Source organism: Somniosus microcephalus, chromosome 10, assembly GCF_052327205.1.
Source record: "Somniosus microcephalus isolate GS21.2 chromosome 10, FLI_Smic_1.0, whole genome shotgun sequence".
NCBI lineage: Eukaryota > Metazoa > Chordata > Chondrichthyes > Squaliformes > Somniosidae > Somniosus > Somniosus microcephalus.
In genome coordinates this window covers 11259711-11277798 of record NC_140996.1, presented here as the reverse complement: position 1 = coordinate 11277798, position 18088 = coordinate 11259711, and the positions used below count along the sequence as shown (strand labels likewise).

General features: G+C 40.5%; 1 protein-coding gene across 18 annotated transcripts in view; it reads left to right on the top strand.

Annotated features, from left to right (window-relative positions):
• mbnl2 (muscleblind-like splicing regulator 2) overlaps positions 1-18088 on the top strand; it is a 139033-nt gene that overhangs the window by 111177 nt on the left and 9768 nt on the right. For 10 of the 18 annotated variants that reach the window (XM_085998449.1, XM_085998441.1, XM_085998442.1 and 7 more), the window contains one exon: positions 2741-2779. The exons of 1 other annotated variant lie outside the window; for it this stretch is intronic. In XM_085998449.1, coding sequence (XP_085854575.1) covers positions 2741-2779 — 39 coding nt within the window. Of the gene's footprint in view, positions 1-2740; positions 2780-3866; positions 3962-12752; positions 12838-18088 lie in introns of all 18 variants that reach the window. 7 more of the 18 variants (XM_085998453.1, XM_085998447.1, XM_085998456.1 and 4 more) reach the window with 3 other exon arrangements.

The window sequence follows — 18088 nt, the reverse complement described above, 5'->3', positions numbered from 1 at the left end:
ATAGGCTTGTCCAGCCACCCCTTAAATGCATCGATACTATTCGCCTCAACCACTCCCTGTGGTAGCGAGTTCCACATTCTCACCACTCTCTGGGTAAAGAAGTTTCTCCTGAATTCCCTATTTGATTTCTTGGTGACTATCTTATATTGATGACCTCTAGTTTTGCTCTTCCCCACAAGTGGAAACATTCTCTCTGTATCCACTCTATCAAAACCTTTCATAATTTTATAGACCTCTATTAGGTCACCCCTCAGCCTTTTTTCAAGAGATTTAATTTAAAACATTGCACCATGTTAACCAGTAACACCTAACATAAAAAGGACTGTTTAGTAGTAAATGTTTAGGGATGTTATGTTTAGGCATCTTTAAAGTTTACTGTTTTTCTTGGTGTTTATTTCTGTACATAATATTGGTGATGTGCACCTTTTAAGCTTACTTCCTTTTTGTTGGTAGTAACTGGTTACCACCAATGGTAAACCTCCCCTAACTACTGCTCCTGCCATTAAACACTGATTCAAACCCTAACCCTAAATGCAGTATTCTGGCCAGGCTCTCTCTCTCTCTTTAAAAAAAAAAGTTATAGATATAAAGCCATCTTTCAAAGTTTTTCTCATCCTAATTGCCTTTTAGAATCACACAGCACAGAAGGAGACCATTCGGCTCAACGTGTCTGTGCTGCTCGTTGAAAGAGTTATCCAGTTAATCCCACTCCCCTGCTGTTCCCCCATTTCTAGTCCCTCTAAGAGTAATCAATTACCACACCACTGCTAAATTCTCAGTTATTGCCAGTGATAACTTCTTATTGAAAAAGGAAAAGCCAGGGCAATAAATTTAAATATTTCAATATTTCTCATGAACCTATGCTGCCACAGAAGCAAAAACTGAGTTAAAGGGAGTTTTATCCAAAAAAAAAAAAGGGTGGGTTGGGGTCATGTGGGATGTTGGTGTTAAAAATCTGATTCCCGACGGGAACCCGTCTCCAACCCGCTCACTTCCGGTTTTAACGGAGGCGGGACGGTGGGGCAGGCAGCCAACCTGCTCTCGGGAGGCTGGTCGTCTATTTAAATATTATAATGATGCTGGAAGCCTCCACTTTAACCTCTGTTTTGTATTTAACTTTAGCTGGTAGGGTTTTGCAGACCTTGTGAAACCCGCCAACTAATGAAAGGTGAGGTGTGCTGGATCCAGGAGGTTTACACTTAGCTTCGGAATTCAGCGTCCCTACGTAACTTACCTCCCGCGATCGGAGACTGTTCCCCCGCAAACGAGGCCACACTCTCTTTCCCCACCCCCGCTCCTCTGGCCGCTCCCACCCGATCCCTACCCCCCTCTGTGTGGCCTAGTGCCACAGGTCTACCCACCCGGAGCCAGCCAGCCCCTCAATCTGGCTGGCTGCGGGTGGGAAACAGAGAGGTTTCCTTTGTAAATCAGGTCCTGCTGTTAAATTCAGCAGGGCCTGTGGGAACCCTGTTCTCCCAGGTTTCCCGCCCGCTTCGGAGCCCCTCCTGCTCCCTACTCACCTTCCCCATGAAAATTCAGCACAAAGTGTCCGAGTTACAAATGAAACGCAGCGTTTAACATCTGAACGTTCTTTTGCTAACCGTTACTATTCTTGCGCAGAAGAACAAAAAAATCTGTCAGATGTGCACTTACTTGACACTAGGCCATCAATTATTATTTATTTAATGCGATAAGCCTCAAATACCCAGCTGAAATAAAACATTGTACATTGTGTGCAGTAGTTGACTCATTTAAATGCTAATGGATACCATCTTTATTTTTTTTTAAAGTGCTTGGCAAATCTTTCTTGTTTATTTGCAAAACATTGATGCAATGATTAAATGGCAATCAGTGCTTCATTGACATGGAATTAGACACATGGAGCGTTTCGCTGTCAAGTACAGTGCTGCAAATTTGCTAAATATGATTCATTCAGAATTACTAATTATATTTGGTGTATGCTTTTTAAAACTACACCAAATCATTCTTTAGATAAATTAAAAGTAGTTTATTGCTGATAATCGAAACTTAAGCTTAAAAATTCTTGATCTTGATTTGTTACACTTATAAACAATTACTAACTAGCAGAGTCCAAATTTATTGAGATTTAGTATTATGACTTCTTCATACTTCATTTAATAAAATTCATGTTCTATCACAAATTAAAAATGAGCCCTTTAATATTTCAAAAGATATTATTGTTTTGCTACTCTACTCTGTTCCATGTTCGAGGGTAATGTGCATTCAAACATGGTCGGAATGAAATCACCATCTAACATCTGTAAACTGATTGCTGCTTTTTCAACTTAGTCTCGAGTTTTTGTTTCCAGTTGATACATGTCTCAAAGGGCATTAAAACTCAAAATAGCCCTACATTCCACCGCTACCTTCATTGTGCTGCGTCACCTGTTCTGCACTCTGCTCTAATAATGTAACCGACATCAGTGTTCTGTACATCCCCTGGATTACCACAAGGACTTTTTTTTTTAAATATGTTCGTGAAGAGCTCTTATTTGGTGTAGCACTTCTTACAAATTTATTGTTTAATGAGGTACATGTGGAAAGAGGAACATTTGGAGTTTTGAACTGGGCCTAGCAGTGTTAAAACTAACTGAGATGTGGAAGGTAATTTTTGTATTTGTTCTTCAAGATCTTGGCTTTGTGATCTAACACTAACCATGCATTTGTTAATACTTTTTTTTTCCAAATTCACCTTTCTAAATGTTCTGCATGATGGCAGGGTCGGTGTTTTGCATGACTCCTCCAGCTACAACTGTTGGTAGGTTCCATCTTTTGTTTCCTAACCTTGAATGTAACGAGAAGCTCTTGCAGTCTTTTTTAAATTTATCCGAAACACTTGAGTTTGCTGTGAAATATAGAATTAAATCATTGAACTATTTCTTGGGCACAGTTAAACTGAATCTGAGAAAGTTAATTTTAATGTAGAATGTAATAGAATTTTGTTTAACTGTTTCACACCTTGTGCATTGTGATTCACCTGTAAGAGTTAGGATAAGGCAGTAAATTATTATTTTGAGTAACTAAATCACGGTAACAAATCACTGCATGCATTTCCTGATTGTTTTGAGTAACTTGAATTTATTATGACCAACCTTTTGGAACAAAGACTGGCTGAGAAAATAACTTTTCCCTCCATTCAGCCCAGACGGTGCTTATAATCCACACCAAGCTGTTTCTATAGTTTGTGAGAAGATAGTTGGAAATGGAAAACATACTGTAAAATCTGATTTTCCGCAGTAAAACCCTTCTATGTGTAAATACCTCTTTAAGCAACTTAGTTTTGCTCGATAACATTGAATCTATTTTAAGTAAGGTAGAGAATCAAGTCTTAATATATTATGTATCAGAGTCTCCCAGAGAATTTCAGGGAGGGACATTCTTTAAAAACTTTTCTTACTAATACAATGCAACATTTAAAAAAAATTCTAATACAGGCAGTATTGAGTTTATTCGACCAATCTTTTGTCAAATGATTTTAACTCCAGAACATTTAAGAGAGACCATAAATGAGAGGGGAGGAGAGTTGACGAATATTTGTGGTCACTTTTTCCCCATGCCCCGACCTTCCTATTGTGTGTTCTCTGGGAAACCCTGATTATGTTGGCATTGGTCCTTTTTAATTGTGATTGTAATAAGCTTTTCCCTTTCTCTTTTTTTTAATTTTCTCCCATGCTTCCTTGCTTTGCATTATGATTGCATGTCACCCGCTGGTGTAACCTCCTCCTCCCTCCACGATGGCTTTCTGCTATGTGATATCTGCCATGCCCAAAAAAATCCAACACATGTCGTGGTTGCCACGTGCCGCACCCTTCTGTTCATTGCTTCCATGGTTCCCTTCCTGAAAGTACCCCTGATGCACAGTGCTACGCCCGCCACTGTCTCTGCAGCAGCAACACCTGCCACAAGCGTTCCCTTCGCCGCAGCAGCTACAGCCAATCAGGTTTGCTCCTTTTACAGCTTTCTTTCATAAACCCTTCCACCCCCACCCCCACCCCACGACTCTAAACGAGTGCTCGTCAAACAACTTTCTAAAGTTTTGCCGAACTTGTAAATTACCCAATTGCTGAAGCAACAGCGAATTGAACCGTTGCTGAAGGCACTTGTTTAGAGTTGTCATTTATCCCAGACAACAGTATGTTTTTGTGTGTTCTGTGCTGCATTATTTTTCATTAATTTCAACCTCGCTGTACTAATCACATTTTTTGTTTAAAGTTCATTAAAACTAAGTTGCACTGTTGTTGCGCCATGCAGCAAAACATAATTTATTAAGTAAATATTTTCGTGTGAACATAAAAATTATTTCAGTACTTCTAGATAAGTTCCTTTATTCCTGAACACGCCATCTATATTGGAGAAAATTTGTTTATTTTTTGAAAGTACTGAGTTCTTAATGTTCAGTGTAGCTTTTCACTTTTTTTGTAACTAAACCAAATGGCGTGATGAATCAATACTGTTTTAAATTGTATGTGTACGGACAAAAAAATTGTGATTTTTGCAAAGATCCCTTTTAGAAATGCAAGAAATTGGTTATTATTCAACGCAAGCAGGGGTAGTGTTTACCTGCTGAGCATGAAGGACAGTTTGTAAGTCGTAATGCTACCTGTTTCTTGAGTCCACTGCCTCCGTTGGATGAGTTTTGTCAATTCTTAAATGGGTTTCTGAATGTGGACCCTTCTCCAAGAGGAGAGGGGGAAAGATTGCTCTTGCCAAACCTGCTAGATATTTACAGAACCTCTCGTCAGCTGTCAGTAAGAATTCCACCACACAGTTGGTCAGACTTCCCCTGCTGGTGAAGAGAGGAAAGCTGTGGCTGACTTCCAGGGTCTGGGTCTGTTGGTACTCCTTGCAATACAACTTCTCCCAGGTCTTTCTATTGTCTGAGTAACCATAGTTATCCTGTTTCTGCGGCCTTAACACGTTACATAATATACACAAAAGACAAAATAAGGATAAATTAATGACCAGAAAAATTGGTAGCTCTTGCTCCGAATAAGTCTTAATAATACGACTAAAGTTTGGAATTAAATACTTTATTTAACTTTCGCCTTTATTAAAGACAATAATGTACCATTAGACTTTTGTGTATACTTCTCCCTCTCCCCCACCCCAAACCCTTAAAACACATTTGTTTTTCTCTAAGTACCTGTGCTTCAATTCTTGTATTAACCTGAGCTTTGAATGATAACAGTAACAACACTAAACAGGCCTCGGTGCTGCCGACTGTTAACCTGCACCAGTAAGTCCAAAAAAGGCAAAATACCTCGTTTGATCAACGCCTAACTGTCTTGCAGAATGTTGACTTTACCTTCAGAATTATAATTTTCTTAAGTTTAGAATGATAGACGAGTAAAGTATTTTTAATTCTAAACAGTGGCTCATAGGCTGTTATAGGTGTTTGATTAACTGTAAATCTTGAATAGGGAATTTTGTATCTTTCCAACTTTCATAAAACAGCTGCAAAAAAGTTGGAAAATGTTCTAATGCTGAATCTGAGAAAGTAAAAATGGTACATGGTATTGAAACATTTATCGTTTTCTCTTAATAAACCACATTGTAACCTTTTTAATATTTTCATTTTGCTGCAGAACCATTCTTGTCATCAAAGGTGACCTGCAAAATAGATTTATGAGTAGTTGTCGAATTGAGCAAAGCTGCTTGTGACAACATTCAGCGCACCATGTAGCTTTCCAAAGTTGAAGCCTTGAGGCTTGTACAGGTAGACTATCCTTTATCCGAACTTCCGAAAACCTCTAACAACCGAAAGTTTTTTTGTTCAGCGTAAGTCGTGCGCACGACATGACCAGAGTGGTGCACGACTTACGCTGAGCAGGGCAGAGGGTCACAGAGTTCCCTCCTGGGTAGGAGATTGCAGGCCGAGCCGGGCAGTGTGAAGGAGGTACCGGGAGAGTGAACCCAACAATACAGCGGCCCGTCCGATATTCTTTTCTCCCCCCGACCCGAACCGAACTGCGGCCCGCCCGATATTCTTTTCTCCCGAACCGCGGCCCGTCCGATATTCTTTTCTTTTCTTCCCGACCCGAACCGCGGCCCGTCCGATATTCTTTTCTCCCCCCGACCCCCAACCTGATTTGCGGGCCAGCTTAGTAGGAGTCAGCCGATATCCGGCATTCCAGAGAAGCAGGAAGGGGAATGAGACATGGAACAGTCGCAAGAGGTAGCCTGAACTTTTACAATTTATATTAAATACAAATTTCCCAGTCTTATAATAATACCTTCTGAAATCCGAAAAATTCCAAAAACCGAAACTCAGCTGGTCCCAAGGCTTTCGGATAAGGGATAGTGTACCTGTATGTATTTTTCAAAGCTACATTAATTCCACTGGCCCGGCCCTTAGTGCACATCTCCCCTTTCAACCCGGAGCTCCCTTTTCGACCTTATGGAATAAAACCATAGACATTTACAGCACCGAAGGAGGCGATTCGACCCATTGTGTCTGTGCCAACCAAAAACGAGCTTTCCAGCTCTTGGTCCGTATCCTTCCAGGTTACAGCACTTCGAGTGCATATCCAAGTACATTTTAAATGTGATGAGGATTTCTGCCTCTACCAACCTTTCAGAACCCTACCACCCTCTGGGTGAAAAAAGTTCCCCTCAACTCCCCTCTAATCCTTCTACCAATTACTTTAAATCTATGCCCACTGGTTATTGACCTCATCCTTCCAGTCCACATCTGATTTCCCCTGGCCTCCGTTTTGGTCTCCCTGTTGGGCTCCACTTTGCAACATGGCAGACTGAGTTTCGACGCTTTTCTGTCTTTGTGGGTGAAGGTTTGATCTTGGTTTCATTGCACCCACGTCATTTGGATGCTAGAGAGACACTTTGATGTTCATTATTTTTTTTAATGCTGTGTCTTTTTGTGTCGCTCTTAGTTTACAATTATTTTAATGATTTCATTTTGTTTCTGTATGATTTTTTTGTTGTTTTTGTTTTTGAAAGTCCACACAAAGAACCAAGTCCCATGGTACAGAGCACTACCAAGGTAGAAGAGAGAACTAGTGATTAGGTAACAGAGCTGGTGCTATAAAAGCTTGGAAATTATAGGAAGGAGGCAAGACTGAGGGGAGGTAAGGAGCTCAATAGTTTTGAGGTCTTATGAAATAATGAGTTAATTAGTACACTGCAGTTAATTATGATTTCAGCCCAGTGAGACTGTACAAAGGATGAAGTACAGGTAGGACAATGTACTTGCAGTGTACGAGGGATCAGATGAGGACGAGTCACAGCAGCAATGGCCATGGCAGCGTCGCTAAAAGAATGATTGTATGGTGGGGGGGGGGGTGAATCTCCTGTTGGGTGATCTTTTTCTTGTCCAGAAGTGCAAGTGAGGTGTGGGAAGATATGGGAACAGTGATGAAGTCTTGGATGGACTTGGGCTTTTTAGAGAGTTGTTGAGGAGAAAATATAAAAGTAGAAACCAAGCTTCTTGGGAGTTACCCATAACAATGGAGATTAGATATTGGGGGGGTTAAAATCGAGGCCATTGTTAATTCCATTTGAGGTCAGAGCAGATGATGAGGCCAAGAATGTCAATAGGTTATGGAAGATCTTCAGTGAGGTGGTCGTTGTTGGTTCGACTTGAGACTAAAGAAATCGTATCTTGCAATACTTTTATCTTCCTTGAGTTTTATTTTTTTACCCTTTCTATCCAGTTACGTATTTTGTCGGACCTTGGCTACCTCTTTAGATATTACTGCTTCTACCCCTGGTTTGATATTGTCTCCAAATCTGAGCTTCTGAATACAGGTTATTAATGTACGCTACAAACAGCACAGGTCCCAATACTGATCCCAGCACTCTAATAGGTGCCTCCCTTCATTCTCACCCTGACATTACTTCCTGCCCCATTGGCTGCTGCTTCCAAATTTCTTATCGATTCCTAGATTTGACCTTGAATTCTTGTTTCTTTATGCCTAAGTACAGGAAACTTTCTGGTATCCGGCACGGACGGGACCGAGCTGGTGCCGGTCTATCAACAATGCCGGAGAATCGAGCGCTATAGTTAAAACATACGGAGCTTCTGAGCTCCATATCGAGCAACAAACCCTGTTGCTTAGCAACAGCTTCAAAACGATCAGCACAGCTTGCAAGCATCTCTGTAGCTTAGCAACAGCTTCAGTTAGACGCTTGCACAGCCAGAAATGAGTTTAAAAAAAAAAAGTTATCTGAACCGACTCCTGAATTTTGCCGGTTATTTAGTGGCCGGTTAATCGAAAGTTTCCTGTAGTAGTTCTTCATGTGGAACTTTGTCCAAGTCTGTTTTGGAAGTCTTGATTCAGTGTTGGTTATAATTAAGCATTAAAAGCAGAGAAGCCAGTAGCCAAAATGGGTAAAATGAAAGTGTTACCTGATGCAGCTGTGTTGTTCTGAGACTAGATCTTGGCAACATTGCTTGTGTCCTTTCAGCGCCGTTTAGCAGTACTACCTTCTGACCTGACCCTTTTGTGGCCGACATATCCTTGGGTGCATTAACTGGAGACCAAACAGATGATAATTAATTCTTCATTATTGACATTCTTATCCTTAGTTTTTATTTTAGCCCCAAGATTTCAAACAAAATGTATTGCTGATGATGGAATGCAGTGATGTGCTGCTCACTCCAGTGATGGGCTGCGGTTCCTCTCCCATGGTGATCCACAGGCAAAATAATCTTAAGGGCTCAGGTGGCAATTGTGAAAGTGAAACTCAGAAATTTCTTGTTTTATGAAATCAAGGCTTTCTTGCATATAAATATCCTTATAGCAGCATTGTGTTTACCACAGAGATCAAGCACAGCTGTGGAAAGTTTTTCTCTTTCCAACAATTACATAGTATTTACAGCACAGAAACAGGCCATTCGGTCCAAGTGGTCCGTGCCTGTGTTTATGTTCCACACGAGCCTCCTCCCACCCTACTTCATATCCTTCTATTCCTTTCTCTCTCGTGTGTTTATCTAGCTTCCCTTTAAATGTATCTATACTATTCGCCTCAGCCACTCCCTGTGGTGGCGAGTTCCCCATTCTCGCCACTCTCTGGGTAAAGAAGTTTCTCCTGAATTCTCTATTGGATTTATTAGTGACTATCTTATAGAGACACCCTCTGCATTGTCATACACCTACACCCAGCCGCCTAAAGTCAAGAAAGAGCTTCATGAACAGTGTTTTTCCATTACAATCAACCTCATCTGAAGCCCGCATCGCCTTGTGGCAAGACCGGCTCGCCAGTCTTGATCAACCCCCAGCGATGGGAATTTTACTTGATGAAAGCCTTCCCCCAGGAGCTAATTGCAACTGGGCAACCTGGAAGTGCCTTAACAGACTTAGGACCGGTGTAGGTTGCTCAAAGGTGTCACTAAGCAAATAGGGATATTCAACCAGCCCGACAACTTGTGAATGTGGAACTGAGGCACAGACTATGCAACATCTCCTGCAATGTCCATCGTTAGAGGAACCCTGCACTGTTGCAGATCTTGCCGAATTCAACAACAAGGCGCAAAAATGTGTCCAGTTCTGGCTGAGCTATGTATAGACTGTCCGTGGACACGATAAGAAGAATCTTATATTTATGGCCCCTAGTTTTGGTCTCCCCACAAGTGCAAACTCCTTCACTACGTCTACCCATCTTCGCTACGTCAAAGAACATAAGAATTAGGAGCAGGAGTAGGCCATATGGCCCCTCGAGTCTACCCTAGCAAACCCTTTCATAATCTTAAAGACCTCTATCAGATCACTCCTCGACCTTCTCTTTTCTAGAGAAAAGAGCCCCCGCCTGTTCAATCTTTCCTCATAGGTTTAACCTCTTAGTTCTGGTGTCATCCTTGTAAGTCGTATTTGCACCTTCTTCAGTGCCTCTATATCCGTTTTATAATATGGAGATCAGAACTCTGCACAGTGCTCCAAGTGTGGTCTAATCAAGGTTCTATACAAGGTTAATGTAACTGCTCTGCTTTTCAGTTCTATCCCCCTAGAAATGAACCCTAGTGCTTTGTTTACTTTTTTTAATGGCCTTATTAGCCTGTATTGCTACTTTTAGTGATTTGTGTATCTGTAACCTAGATCCCTTTGCTCCTCTACCCCATTTAGGCTCTTATTTTCCAAGGAGTATGTGGCCTCCTTATTCTTCCGACCAAAATTCCGACCACCTTACACTTAATCTCTATTGAAATTCATTTGCCAATTACGTACTCCGTCTGAAAGTTAATCAATGTCTTGTATTTTGTCGCAATCTTCCTCCATATTCACTGAAAAAAAACCAATTTGATGTCTTCCGCAAATTTTGAAATTGTACTTCCAATTCCCGAGTCCAAATCGTTTGAGCATAATGGTCAACATCCACTGCCAGGCTATTCCATTCAGTTGATAACATGATGGCATCCTTACTGAAAGTTTCAGTTTGTGAATTTAACCTCCAGTGGAGTTACTAGGAAATTATATATATTTCTTTAATTTCAAAAATTGTAATATCCGTTATAAAACTTCCGTCTTTACTGAGTGGAAATATTTGGATTATGTCAGGTGGGTCTTTTCTCCCCTAAATATACAAGCATGGCATTAAAAGACATTTCAAAAATCTTGCAAAGTGCCCTATATTTGTGGCATAACAGTGATGATCGAACATCATGTCCATCCGTGGAACACATTGGCTCGGAATCTGTGGTCAGCGGAGAAGCAAAAGGCAACCGCCGCTGACCTTGAATAACGCTTCGCACAAGGATCCCGCGATCCCTGTGTCTCGAACTTGGTGGTTTTCCGACATTCAATTCAATTCAACGGACTGTAGTGGGGATTCCCTTGTGCGAGCTGCTGTGACGTCAACAAGCTGTCTAAGCAGCCAATCAAAATGCAGAGTTCGCACAAGACAACAAACAAGGAAGTGAGTAAGCTCCTTTTGATTCTAACTTTTTGATTCTAACTTTTTTAAAAATGTTAAGAGAGCAAAACGAAGATTGGGGCTCTCGCATGGGGAAAAGGCAAACCTGAAATAAAGTTGCGGTCAGTTTCAAAGGAGGAATGACGGCAAACACTGTCAGTTCGCCATCATCCAACCGCAAATTCCGGGCCAATGAGCAATCTGTTCTCATACAATACAGACCATGTTGAGCAGCACGGTGGTACAGAACATTTCTCAAATGTCTGTATTCTTCATAAACCTTTGTTTATCATCAGGTGCAATTGGTTATCAATAAACATGTTTTTTTTTAAATTGTGTTTGCTTTAAACTCCACTGCAGGTTTCAATAGACATTCATAATAAAATGCAATATAGCTTTATCTCTTCATCTGAAAGCAGAGAGTATATAAAGGAGAACTTTGGGTGTATAACAGCAAAGCGGGTACTAAACAGTTGCAACATAAGTCGATGCAGCTTGAGGGGGTCCCTGTACTTCCACATTTATTTCTCTGCCACAAATTGTGTTTTTCTTCAATAAAGCGCCTCTGTGGGCCACTTATCAATAGATCGTATCCCTTATTGGTGGAATTTTTTTTATTTTGAAAACTACATTAAAACAGAAGTTACTCTTGTATTAATGACCAGCGATGGAAGTGGAATGATATTTCAAAGCAGGTTTCCAAAAGGGGTGTGGGGGGCAGTGGAGAATGGGTATTTTAATTAAGCAACCTGTAACTTAGAAATGATGTTATAGTATAATAATCAGTGTACATTTCTGCCAGTGGTAGGAAAAAAATGCATCTCGTCAAATCAGCCCAGAATAAATATCTGATCTAATGAAGCTGAAATGTTATGTGTTTAACTATTAGATTCTTTGTTGAGTGTTTCCTGGTTTTATCAGACTGCTGAATAAATAGCTGCAAGTTTGCATCACACTGCCATCACAGTGTTTGTGGAACTGATTTTATAACCTTCAGTTATGAGACTCAGATGAAAAATGCTAAAATAATGCACGTATCTTAAAGCAGCTGAAAGATATTCAAAAGTATTAAGATTTTTAAAAAAATGAACTTTAAAATTGGGCACTTTCTCAAGAATTGGCACGATAACCTCAGTTTCAAAAACCTAGAGATGCGCTTGCTCAGCAGTTCATGCACGTCAGTGTGTTTAGTCATTATGACCATAATGTTCCACTGCTTTTGTCAAAGCTTTTATATTGCTTATGCAGCTGCATAGAGTTTGCATGTCTTGTTCTTGTTTCATTAAAGACACCAGCATTTAAATTTGCGCAGGGTATCTGTCAAGCATCGCAACAGTTATTACTAGAAGAAGTGCATCATCACATAGTTATTTTCCTTTCCCCCCCTCCCCCATTGTGCTTACCTAGATATACTCTTTAATACTCAATCTTCATTTAAAAAAATAAAACAAGAAAATTTGCATTTGTCAAATGCATCTCATTGACAATGGATTGCAAAAAGTTCCTGACTAAGTTGTTAGTTTGGGTATCTGATGCAGAACATTTTCACAGATATGCATAATTTAAATTTGCTTTTGTAAGTGTTCGATCTGGAATCCAGAAGTTTAATGGTGCTTCGGCCATCTTAAGAAAGTCAACCTATTGTAATCATACAAGGTTTATACAGATTAAGTTGAAAGCTATGAAAATCTTATCTACATCTTTAGTGTCTCCTTAGTTTTGTGTTAAGACTGCCTATTTCTGTCATTGCAATGCAAAACTAAACCTAGCACTGTTTGTTTGCTTGTTATACCTCTTCCCCTGTGGTATGTCTTCTTTCAACTAACTTTCTGTTCAACCTGCTAATACCCTATCCTTTATCCAAGTGAGTGGAAGCTTTGCTCATCTGTCGTGACTTCAATTCGGGCCACTGTTCTTGCCTAAACTGCTGCTTTCTGAAACATGGGAAAGGTATGCTATAGTGATTCTGGCTAGACCTGTGTTTTGCATTGTTAAACATTGCAGCTAGCAAGGGAGAGAGCTGCTGCTATTGTGCTTACCATGTTCGTAATGTTCTCTTCTATAATTATGTTATAAGAGTTGTAGCATCCTTTCACTACCTGTAAAATGAAACTAGTCAAGAAGTGATCTTAAGTAGCAACCTTGTTGTCAAATCATCTCATCCCTAATAACGGCCTGCATGAACTTAAAGCTTTAGGCAGCTACTGTATATATTTGAGTTCTGATTGTGAGCATTAATACTTTGTTTGCTGTTATTTTAAATGATTATTGAATAATATAGTTTTGCACAACGCTGGAGTGGTTTCAAAGTACCAGAGAGACAGAACTTTTAGGTTACTCGGAGAAATCTAATATTTATGAAGCATCTGTCATACAAAGAAAATCAATGACGATTGTTTCACAGTTAATTTTTCTTTATACATTGTTAGAAATGTTTGGAGTTAAATAAAACAAAAATGTGTATTTCTATTTTACAATATGAGTTATATTTTTACGTACTTGCCTATTAGTAAAAAGGGAAATGTGCTACATTATTTTTTGCCCATGTTGTCAATATAATTTGGCCAAGCTAGTCTGAGGTAACCTATTAATCAGGAGTTATTTTATTCCCTAATGCCTTTTGGAAAACATTTTGCCATACTAAAGAAAACGTTCGGATCTACGGTAAAACTTTGGCGGCAGCAACTATTTTTTCCCCTTTTAATCTATCTGATATTTTCTCTAATCTAACTAACAAACTATTAGTAATTCTGCTTTTTGTGAATTCTGCTTCAAGAGTATTCCAGTTTTAACAGCACTAATTTCATTTTTCTTACTTTTGTGATATGATGTGAATCTCATGATTCTTAGTGCAGACTGGCTGTTTCTTTTCTAGTAAGAGGTGGTCATGTATCCGCTCCCCACATTTAAGAACTTAAGTAGTAGGAGCAAGAGTAGGCCATACGGCCCCTCGGGCCTGCTCCGCCATTCAATAAGATCATGGCTGATCCGAATCTAGACTCACGTCCACTTCCCTGCCCTCTCCCCGTAACCCCTAATTCCCTTATCTGCTAGGAAACTGTCTATCTCCATTTTAAATTTATTTAATGTTGCAGCTTCCACAGCTCTCTGGGGTAGCAAATTCCATAGATTTACTACCCTCTGAGTGAAGAAGTTTCTCCTCATCTCAGTTTTGAAAGGGCAGCCCCTTATTCTCAGATTATGCCCCCTAGTTCTAGTCTCACCCATCAGTGGAAACATCCTCACCGCATCCACCCGATCAAGCCCCCTCACAATCTTATATGTTTCGATAAGATCGCCTCTCATTCTTCTGAACTCCAATGAGTAGAGTCCCAACCTACTCAACCTTTCCTCATACGTCAACCCCCTCATCTCCGGAATCAACCGAGTGAGCCTTCTCTGAACCGCCTCGAGAGCAAGTATATCTTTTCTTAAATATGGAAACCAAAACTGCACGCAGTATTCCAGGTGTGGCCTCACCAATACCCTGTATAACTGCAGCAAGACTTCCCTGTTTTTATACTCCATCCCCCTTGCAATAAAAGCCAAGATTCCATTGGCCTTCCTGATCACCTGCTGCATCTGCATACTAACTTTTTGTGTTTCATGCACCAGGACCCCCAGATCCCTTTGTACTGTAGCACTTTGCAGTTTCTCTCCATTTAGATAATAACTTGCTCTTTGATTTTTTTCTGCCAAAGTGCATAACCTCACACTTTCCAACATTATATTGCATCTGCCAAATCTCTGCCCACTCACTTAGCCTGTCTATGTCCTTTTGCAGGTTTTTTATATCCTCTTCACTCACAGCTTTCCCTCCCATCTTTGTATCGTCGGCAAACTTGAATATGTTGCACTCGGTCCCTTCCTCCAAATTGTTAATATAGATTGTAAAGAGTTGGGGTCCCAGCACTGACCCCTGCGGAACACCACTAGTTACTGATTGCCAGCCCGAGAACGAACCATTTATCCCAACTCTTTGTTTTCTGTTAGATAGCCAATCCTCCACCCATGCCAGAATATTACCCCCAATCCCGTGATTTCTTATCTTGATCAGTAATCTTTTGTGTGGAACCTTGTCAAATGCCTTTTGGAAGTCCAAATACACTACATCCACTGGTTCCCCTTTATCCACCCTGTATATTACATCCTCAAAGAATTCGAGCAAATTTGTCAAACATGACTTCCCCTTCATAAAACCATGCTGACTCTGCCCTATTAAATTATGTTTATCCAAATGCTCTGTTACTGTTTCCTTAATAATGGACTCCAACATTTTGCCAACCACAGATGTTAGGCTAACTGGTCTATAGTTTCCAGCTTTTTGTCTACTTCCCTTCTTAAATAAGGGTGTTACATTAGCAGTTTTCCAATCTGCCGGGACCTTTCCTGAGTCCAGGGAGTTCTGGAAAATAATCACCAATGCATCCACAATCCCTACCGCCACTTCTCTCCAGGTAATTCAAGGCTCCTAAGAATTGAGAAATCCGAGTTCAGAGTAATTCTTACACCATGCAGTCTTGCAGTTCCTTCAATTTACTCGTCCTTTTACTGATTTGAAGAAGTTCCTATCCCTTTTTTGTAATGTGCATCAAAATGTTACATTGCAGATAATGGGGCATCAAGCTGCAGTATTAGCGAACCGCGTTGGCAGCATAGATCACATGGCTGGCACTAATGAGTAGTAGCACGCCAACAATAAAATGCACAACATTAACTCTCCTCCACCAGCTTCAATGCAGTAGGACAGCTGGAGTTAGAGAAAGTCTTAAACTTTCTGTTCCAGGTGATGTGCAGTTTGTCAGAATAATACGTGGTGGCTCCAGTTCAGAGGGAATGGGCCTCCTTCCTGTGTTACTGCTCAGCAAGAGAAGTCCATTGAGGTGCATTGCTCAGCGAGCCACCCTTGTTACCATGGCCGAGCACCACACCAGTTGGTATATTTTATTCACCAAATAATTGGAGGAAGCTCAGCTACCTTCTTTGTAGAATAGAGTTTCTCGCCCTCTCTTCCACTCCCCCACCGTCAATAAGTAAGGACTGACGTAAGAAAACTACGAGGCACTTGGTCTAAGCGTTAAACAAAGCTTTAATCAACTGTTTTACAACATGGCGGTCTAGTTGTGTCCTTCACTAGTTCCTGTTAAGAATGCCCTGCGCAAGCTGGGCCCGTGCCCGAGTATTTACATTCTCCCTGGACAGTGCCACCCGTAGGCCGCTCAGTATTATTTCATAAGTCTTTCTTTCATGAAAGGGTTAGACCTGAAACGTCGACTCTAATTTCTCTCCACGGATGTTGCCTGGCCTGCTGAGTTTTTCCAGCATTTTCTGTTGTTATTTCGGATTTCCAGCATCTGCAGTATTTTGCTATCGTTTCTTTCATGAATGACTGATTCATGTCAAGGAGCTTTACTTGCTGTCCTTTGTTATAATGCAGTAACTGGCATACGATAGTAAAGTAATTTAACAATGGTTTCTAATCTATTGTGCCGATGCTTTTAGTTGAAAATGAGGTCGCTGATCCAAACATGGAATAGTGTGCGGGACAACTACTGGTAATAAGTTAGAAACCCCAAGTAAATGCAAAGATTTGTTTTAATTGGTAATTAAAAGTAGAGTATGTGTTGTGATTACTTTGGCGTATTGTCATGCGATGAACTTTATTAAGGTTGGTTTTACAACCATGCTGAGAATGTAATGTTACAGATTCGCAGAAGGGACTGAAAGCAATGTCTGTATTACAAGAAGTTGTACTTCCTCGGACTTAATAAATGGGCCGTCACTTTTTGCACTAAAAAAAATTTGAATTATCTGATAATTTGAATTTAATTTAAACAATTTATTTCAGCACTATTTACATTATCATGCAACTTAAATTAAGCAACTTTGAATTACGAGGAGGATTAGATGGTGCTACGTTTCCTTCAAAGACGCTCAGCCAAATCAGATGCTTTGTCAATTAATGGCTTAAAAAGGAACTGTGCAAGTGTCTGGCTGGCGATGAAATTGAAAGTTTTCAGGAATCCGATCCTCCGCTGGGCGTGTTGGTTGCTGTGCTGGAGGAGGATTAGGAGTGTGAAAGAGTGGGAGTCTGTAGAAGGAAGCAGGCAAGGGTTCAGTGATAGAAATGTGAGCCTGGGCAAATATTCTGCAACTTTACCTAATTACCTTTGGAGCTCAGGGGATATTTGCATAGAAATTTCTTTCAATAAGTGAGTGAGACAGAATCTCTTGGGTAGATCTGTGCAAGGAGCAGGTTTGATGGGCTAGATGACCTACTGTTCCATGCTTTCAAACGCACCACACTTTATCAAACATGCAAAACAATCTTGGGTGGGGGGGGTGGAGAAATTTAAAGAAATGAACTGCAGCTACAAATACAGTACCTGTATTTCCCATAGGGGATTGAACCTCGCCATCTTATCAATAACCTTTGTGCTGAGATGCCGCCTTTGGGCTTAACACCTGAAGACATTCAGGAACAGGAGTGTGATTATGAGAGAGCTCACGTGAAATTTTGACTTGATCTTTTGAAAGGACAGAATCCTTAGTACATAACACACTTATGGTATAACAACAACAACTTGCATTTCTATAGCACTTTTAACAGTAAAACGTCCCAAGGCGCTTCACAGGAGCGTTATCAGGTAACATTTGACGCTGAGCCACATCAGGAGATATTAGGACAAGTGAGCAAAAGGAGGGGAGAGAGGCGGAGAGGTTTAGGGAGGGAATTCCAGAGCTTGGGACTGAAGCAGCTGAAGGCACGGCCACCAATGGTGGCGTGATTAAAATCGGGGAGGCACAAGAGGCCAGAATTGGAGGAGCGCAGAGATGTCTGAGGATTATCAACATCTGGGCTACAGGGAGTCGAGATCAAAGGTAGTCTTCAGATGATTAGAGAGAAGGGGATATTTAGACCAGGACACGCAGACGTAACTCAGTTGCCATTTCTTTCATTCTGTCCTTATTATATTTCCAGTATAAATTCCCAGGTCCACATTTATGATGGAAATTGCCGATGTAAACTTGTTGAGTTGTAATGACACCCAACTCCCAGTGGTTTGTTTATATGTTGGAATTAATTCAATTTTATATTTGCAGATTTGAGAAACGAGGGAAACAATGGAGCGTGACAATGAATTGAACATGGAAGGTTAAATAAATTATATAACGAGAAGAGAATTACTTAATGATTGGT